This window comes from Halyomorpha halys, unplaced genomic scaffold (assembly GCF_000696795.3).
Source record: "Halyomorpha halys isolate HHAL.00 unplaced genomic scaffold, Hhal_1.1 Scaffold1291.1, whole genome shotgun sequence".
In the NCBI taxonomy this organism is placed as follows: domain Eukaryota; kingdom Metazoa; phylum Arthropoda; class Insecta; order Hemiptera; family Pentatomidae; genus Halyomorpha; species Halyomorpha halys.
In genome coordinates this window covers 480,844-489,130 of record NW_027114049.1, presented here as the reverse complement: position 1 = coordinate 489,130, position 8,287 = coordinate 480,844, and the positions used below count along the sequence as shown (strand labels likewise).

Genomic DNA, 8,287 nt, shown 5'->3' with positions numbered 1-8,287 from the left:
CAATTCATGAGTCTCTTCAGTCTCAACTCTAGTCCTGCAGATAGCCCTCCGTACACCTAGGATCTGTTGTCGAAGTGGGGGAAGACAAGAGAGGATACTAGGAGCTGACGAGTGTTCTGAGGAATGGAATTACGGAATTAATATGTTATATGCATAATCTAAAGCTCAAATAAATAAATCTTTCTATAGGCTGTCCACGACTCTTCTCTGAGACTACGGTGCCAATTTTCTTTTAATTTGGACACAGGTCACCTCTGGATGATTTTTGAAATTCGACATATCATTTGCCAATTTCAAAAAAAATTTTTTAGGACTTATTTAATGATTCTTTAACAACCTTTTATTTACTGATATAATTAATTGTTAAGTTACTATTAAACCTTGTTTAAATGTGTGAAAGGTTTTTGAAAGTTATATTATCTACAATTGAATTGTATTTAATATCTGTTAGAACTTATTTTTTTTCTTAATTGACTGTAGAAATATTTATTACATATGGTGATTAACTTAATAAACATCGTGAAAAACCATTTATATAATATAGATATAATAATACCATTAATATTATATGATAAAGATATAATATAATATAGATAAATGGTTGAGAAACTGCGCATCCTCAAGGTACAATTGGAAAACAGAGTGGTTTATTGTATTTTTGGTTAACAGTTCATTCAGCTACTTCATTATCTAAGACTTGCTAGGGGTTCCGGGAAATGTATATAAAATCCTTTTCCTTACTTATAACCTTTTAATAGAATGTTTTATCTTCCAGTCAGGATTTAACTTGAGGTGTTCATTCAGTATAGGAAGCCAGCAAAAGGCTACAAGTATTATTATGTGTTAGCAACGTACTTTGTTGTATATTAATAATTAATGTTATAGTTTACATTTATTTTAAAAAATGTTTCTATCATTGTCTTCTGTTGTATTAGGATCAGTTGCACCAGCCTGTGTGAAGGTTTGTGGTAGTACAGAAGCACAAAGATTACAAGATCTGGCATCTGAAAGGTGTTCTATGCCATATCGGGCACCAGAGCTTTTTAATGTTGAAAGCTATTGCATGATTGATCAGCGAACTGATATTTGGGTAATTTTACTGATTTTTGTTTTGCTTATAAGAACCATATGACTTATTAATATCTTTATGGTAGTATTTTACCTGCAAATAATAGACTTTTGCATTTGTATCAAAGATAATTAATGAGGGTAGCAGTGAATTTTATACCCATCTCTTAATCCTTATTGTTATAAATTTTGTGTTTATTTGTTAAATGAAGTAAGTTAAATATCATTATTTTGAAAATCATGATGATAGAATATTTATTTTTATATGTTTTGTCACAATTTTAATTTAGTCCTTAAAAGAACGTATAATAATTTTTTCTATAAATATTCTATTGAAGGAACTATATGGACCATCACATTTATAATGCCTATAAAAGGGGGTAGTGTTCACTCCTGTATCATTAATACATGTGCTCCCCGGATAGAGTTAAATGAGCACCAACTGTCGCCAAAATGGCGCATTAACAACTCACAAAATTAACTGAAAACAAACATCAACTTATATTCATCTGCGAGAGGGGAAATGGCCTAATAGTCTATTTCCTGCGGCATAGGAAAACAAATAATGCCTACAAATATATTTTTGGTGTTCATTGTTGTGATAATTTTAAGTTTTATGAAAATCAAATAAATCAGTTCTTTACTTTTTATTTAAATGTTTGTATTATAGTCTTGTGAGATTACATTCAAATGCGTTTTAAATTTTGAAATCGGTACTGTAATACTCAGTTATACTCTATTGTAGTTGTTTCCAACCTTTTATTAGCGGCAGAACTCTGTTGGTATTAGTAGGTAAATGGTGGCATCCTTTTGGTAGAAGTAGACAAATAGTGGAACCCTTACATTGTCATTTAATACGAATATAGTGTGAAATGCCGTTTTTTCAGCAAAAGCGGAGAAAGGCTATGCAGACCCTAAAAAAATATGAGATGGTAAGGTTCAAAAATGTGTTGAGTTGATGTGGATTGTTCCATTCATAAATTATTTCGTGGAATCCTTGTTGGGAACCAGTCCTTTATTGACTGATCATTGCTAAAAGTATCAAGTTTTGGATACCAGGTAGTGATGTCGATTCATTTATTTGAGGCTGTTTTTTATTATTTTTAGAAGTGAAATTTCTTTACTAATGTTCTACAACTCAAGTAAAAATAAATCATTCGGGAGTAAATTGTTTTCTTGACACAAGATGAAATTGAAGTGATGGTGAGGGAGAGCAACATTTGTCAATTTCAGCAGGAAATATTTATTGTAATAGGAGAGGAAGAATTTAGCAATCTCGACAGTGCCAGTCCGATTGAATTAGCTCCTATTACAATTTAAAATTTTTTCCTGTTATAATTGACTTAAAAAATGGTAGTTCTGTTCTATTTATTATTATTTTCTGCCTCGAGCTCTAAGAGGGAATGCACAATCATTACAAAATTTTAATACATTATTTCATTTCCAGAAGTTTCACTTCTGTCAGCCAGTCCCAAGACTACCCCAATTAATTTTTTTATCATCTTAATATCATTTAATTATTTTAATTTTATTAAATTTGTAAATATTTCAAAAAATTGTATTTAATTAAATCTTAATTGCATTACAAAGTGTCACAGTTAAAAAAAAAAAAATTCATTTCTTATTTTTTAAAAACATAAATGAAATTTTCATAATACACAATTTTTTTTTTTTGGGAGACGTTTGTTTCCACATAAACATAAGAAGTGGTGCAGTTTGGTAAGTTACAATTGAAAATTTTATGTTTTGATTATTAATATTTGTATTTTTTTTTTTTTATTTCAGTCTTTAGGTTGCATGTTATACGCAATGTGCTACTTTAAATCTCCCTACGATACAGTTTACGAGAGAGGAGATTCTGTAGCTTTGGCTGTTATTAGTGGAACCATAGATTTTCCTACCATTACGCCATTTACTCAGGTATTAACTTCTTTATTTTTATTATTTATAATTTTGTTTGTATTTCATTTTGTAATGGTTTATTTACTTGAGGTTTTGACTTGATTATGATAGTGGGTGTGACGGTGTATGTGAATGAGCATGTTGTCTGTAAGGGTAGTTGACTACTTCAGTAGGGAATGCTAATTCAAAGTAACATAAATATTGGAATCGAGAATATTTCACTGTTTATTGATCATAAAGTAATTATACAATGTTTTTCACTGTAAAATCTTCGCATAACATGTCATACTGAGGTGCACTTTCTGAGTAAGTATTCATAAATCTTTTTTATAGATTTTGAAGTATTGATACATTGTTAATGTTCAAAGCGTTTCATTATTTTTATCATATAATCATAATCAATGGTAGAGTAAAGAAGCAACAAATAAATATCTGGGCATGAAAACTGACTAGAGGCAACAGAAACCATTTCTAGCCTTCTTAGTTTTGGGTATTCAGTTTGCTTAATTTAACAATCATAATAATTTTTTAATATTTAATGTAAATGTTAGAATGAAAATTATAATGTTCTGTTGAATGAAAACTATTAGATTAAAAACTATTATGTTATATTGAATGAAAACCGTTAGGTATATCAAAAGTTATTGTGTAACATTTATTTTCGGTTGTTTAAATGTCTGTAGAAAAAAATGCTTTGCTCTATGATCAATAACAAGCAAGATATGCGCGATTCCATGATTGAAGTTTTTAGCACTCCTCCCCTTCAGTTTATGACCACCTCCAGGAGTTTCGTTCCTGTTTCACACTCACCTTTACCATAACCAAATCAATAAGTCTGTAAGAGATTTCTTCTCTCTTTACCAGGTTTTTTCACTGTACTCTGCTAACCCCTCATTCTTCTGCAGCACACTTGTATTCCCTATAGCTATTTTCTTGTATCTTATTGGACAAAATCCTGATGCATTATTTTTAATTTGACTGAATATTTTTTCAATATTAAGGTATTAAAAGTCTGTTGCTTGGTGAGATTGCTAGGTATCTTGTAGTTCATATCTCTGCCCTAGACTGGTTTAATTACTACCTCCTTTTACAGTTCCATTTCCAGTCCTGTTGATTCTTACACAATGTAAGGCAGGGTGAAAGGTTATAGTAGGCTTTATTGGGACTAACAACTTATAGATATCAATAAAAATTTTACATCTTATAAATTAAATAAGTGCTCATTAAATGAAATTATTATATTTAAGTCTAAAGAAAGGGGGAAAGATTTTAGTACAATTTTATCGATTGTATTGGATTTGGATATTTTTCAAAGAAAAATGTCCTGAACCTTGTCTTAAATTATGATGGACAAATATGATGAATGAATATGAATGGACAAGATACAACTATCAATTACCATAATCATAAGAGATAGATGACCATAGATGACTAATACGAGGAGACGATGGTTGGGGGGTGCGGTCAAAATATAACACAAATAAGTTGAAGTAACTTATTTAATCGTGCCAACGTTTCGGCCAAAATTTCTAGCCTTCGTTAGGGCTATTAACTTGAAATCTTACTGCCAAGTCTCCAATCTTACTAACTTGACTGTAAGATTTCAAGCTAACAGCCCTGGTAAAGGTTAGAAATTCTGGCCGAAACGTTGGCATGATTAAAGAAGTTACTTCAACTTATTTGTGTTATATTTTGACCGCACCCCCCAACCATCTTCTCCTCGTATCAATTATCATATGTTGTCAACTTGTTAAAAAAAGTACGATCTGGGACATTTCACAAAAATGAAAACTTTTCTTTCTGCAATTTATTGCTTACCATGTTATTGTAATAATCAGTTAGTAGATTTAGGAATGAATCTGTAGAAGGCAATCAAGTAAAACTTTGTAGTTCACCAGGGTGAATTTTTGTGTAATTTCACTTAACCTATTTTGAAACAAAATCCATCCTTTGTTAAACCAAATTTATTACTTTAAAACATGTGTTAGATTAATGTTTAACATACTTCATCAACACCTGTAATACATAAAGCTACAGCATGTTTGAGGTTATTTCTTAATATTAGAAAAAAAAAATTATAAATTACAAATCTATACCAAACAGGCACTTAATTCTTTTTATTTACTTTATTGTCATCTTTGAATTCAACCTCTTAAATCTATGTTAGAAGTATTTACATTGCAGTGTATTGGTTTGCTGGATGTATAAAAAAGTAGAAGAGTTTTAGGGAGGAAGGCATTATGTGCTCTAAAAGTTTCAATTTTGGTAAATTGTTGGATTTTCTTCTAAATTTATTAACATTTTCTGGGGAGAGCCGGATTTCCCAGGTTTGGATGCGTTGTTAAAAGTAGTTCCATCAATGGATCCCACATCCTAGAAGTGAAATCCTTTATTATATGAATTAGGCCTTATGATGGCAAGTTAAAAGGAGAGTTACTCCCTGAAATTTGTACAATTAAATACAAACTCTTGTCTGAAGTGCAATATGAACTCTAGTCTAGTCCCTTTTTGGCTAAAAAATATCATGTTTTAATCAATTGGAAAGCAATCATTCAAGACTAAGCTGTTTACTTCATTTCAAATGTCTTCAGTAGTTTTTGAGATTTCTATTTTAATTTTCTCTCTCCTTGTGCCAGCTCATGGTATAAACATAGCATAATAACTTTCATGTTCTAAGGGAATCCTAAAATATGTATATTATATATATGTATGTATAGTTGACCGTAAAAATAGATATATAGGGAGATGGTCAGGGTTGCGGTCAATAGTGAAACAAAAATAGTTTAAAACTATTTTTGTTTCACTATTGACCGCAACCCTGACCATCTCCCTATATATGTATATTATAATTTTAGTCTTCTTAAAGATTGTCATAGTTTATTTATTTTTTTATAGACTTTTTGAAATTGTTACAAATTGAATTTTTCTATATATTAAATTAATATCAAATTTAGTGTTTTCTCACTTTATTTATGTAGAGTTATTTTAGTTGGTCTTCTAATCTTCTTGTTCTAACTGTTGACCGTTAGCTGTTACTCATCATGATAATCTACTTATTTTGATAGTTGTTTCTCTAGATATCAATTATAGATGAATGCATTTGGCTTATTATGAATAGACAGCATACCATACCCTCATTAGAATTTAAAGATTTTTATATTAATTAAAAGTGTTTTTTTTTTTTTGTTTACGTTAAAGAAAAAACTTTGTTGTAGGAGATGCACGAATTAATAGCAATGATGTTAAAAGTTTCCCCAATGGAACGACCTTACATATACACAGTGATTGAGAAGACTCAAGAGACCCTTCAGAAATACAAAGGTGTTCTGTAACGCAATTATCTATTGTAAATATTGTTACTCTATTTTTGTTATGGGATTTTAATGTTTAAAAATGCATTTTAAACTGTTATGTAAATAGTGTTATTATGTTTTATAATAAAAAAGATATCCTGTATATAAAAATTAAGATGTAAAGTAGCTACGAGTCTTTATTATAAATCAAGAAATATAATTTGTAATATTTATGAATTGTGAGCATATCGGTAATTCTTTATGAGCTTTTTAGTTATGCATTTTCAAAGGGATAAGCTTGTGTATATTTATGAAGTTTGCATGTGTGTTGAGGCATTATTTTGTAATGTGGGGTTACTTTTATCATTGATTGTCAGAATTAATTATTTTACAAATTTATTGTTGTCAAATGATTATCTTTGTTTTTTATTTTGAATTTATTAAGGATTTTCTGTTGTAGAAGTGTATTTTAACACCTCTTTCATTCAGGCTTTGTTGGTTTGAAATCAGTATTATTTTTCAAAGGGTTCTATTTCATCTAATTCTCATCAGATAATGGTTGATTTATCAAGTCCATTCCTTTATGATTTTGATATATTTTAGTCTTTGAATTTGAAACATGATAAACAAAAATATATTAAAATATTCGATGAAATACTTTAGTTACTTTAAATTTGACAATATTCCTAAAATCATTTTAATTTTATCAGTATCTTGCAGGTAATTAAGGATCCCAAAAAGAATTCTTTAATTTCAGAAATGAGGAACTTATTTTGGTTCATATACAAATGGAAGATGTTCATTATAGTGTGGTTTCCTCCCCAATACAGATGAAGTGGAATTGAGAATGCTTGTTGCATTGCAAAGAATGAATATGGTTTATTGTTATTAAAATTTGACTGTAGAACAAGAGTCTGAAACAAAGAATCTGGATGAAATCAGAAGATTAGTAAATTGCTAGATGAAGTATTTTGAAAACTTAAAGAAATAAAACTGTGCTTTGCCAAGTATGTAGTATCTAAGGAAATCTTGAAAAAGGAAATAATTTAACTGCCTAAAAAATATATATTGGTGAATATTTCAATAGCACACACATGTGCCCTAATGATAAATTTTTTATTGAAATCTTCACTATGCAAAACATTTAGAGCAATTATTGGTAATCTACTTCAAATAAGTCATATGTTCATTATTTTGTCCTCTGACAAATTGTTTAGAATCCTTTGGAATCATGTAAACATATTTTCTAATGTATCATATTGCTTTGTAAGACCACAGCCTTTCTGTAAAGCTGAGATTCATATTTTTTTAAATGAAGTACAACCAGTGACTATGTTGTTCAATATGCTTTGTTTCATGAAATTACAATTACTTTATTCAAGAATGATTATTTTTACTGACTGTTTAATGTTTACTTAGCTGAGGATAAGTTAATGTTCTGTTAGGATAACTTGAATTGATTATTTATATTAACGATTGGATTCATTGATTGAAAGGAATAGAATCTGGAAGTATTACTTGAGCAATATTGTATAATCTTACTTATAACTTGTATAATCTCTCATAATTTTGTTTTCATTCTTTTTAATAAAAGCTTATTTATTACATTTTTCAATTACTAAATTTAAATATATTACATATTTCTCATGCAATTTACTACTTAACATATATATGTATAATTTTTTTTTATGAGCTGGGAGCTTTCTATTTCTTGCCATATTTTACATATGGATGTTAATATTATGGAAGAATTTGCTTTACTTGCTTATGTTGAGACTTTAGAGCTTTTTATGAGATCGTAAATCAAATGACGATTTAATTTCCATATTAACTTAGTATTTATTCAAAAATTTATTTTGTACTAAAATTAGTGTTTTCTCATAAAATTAAAACTTAATATTTTCTCATACTATTAAAACTTAATGTTTTCTCATAATCATGAAAACTGAATTGAACCAGGCCTGGGCAGTATTTTAAATATAAAATCATTTTTTTATTATTATTTTAGTTGACCATGTATATGA

At 28.9% G+C, this 8,287-nt stretch overlaps 1 protein-coding gene across 4 annotated transcripts in view; it reads left to right on the top strand.

Annotated features, from left to right (window-relative positions):
- Positions 1–7,870, top strand: part of LOC106689184 (serine/threonine-protein kinase 16) — a 12,224-nt gene extending 4,354 nt beyond the window's left edge. Inside the window, exons 4-7 of one of the 4 annotated variants that reach the window (XM_014434059.2) lie at positions 936–1,090; positions 2,854–2,988; positions 6,186–6,291; positions 6,984–7,870. In XM_014434059.2, the coding sequence (XP_014289545.1) occupies positions 936–1,090; positions 2,854–2,988; positions 6,186–6,291; positions 6,984–6,991 (404 nt within the window). In that variant the 3' untranslated portion in view covers positions 6,992–7,870. Of the gene's footprint in view, positions 1–935; positions 1,091–2,853; positions 2,989–6,185 lie in introns of all 4 variants that reach the window. The other 3 variants (XM_014434056.2, XM_014434057.2, XM_067051288.1) reach the window with 3 other exon arrangements.
- Positions 7,871–8,287: the final 417 nt, after the last annotated feature.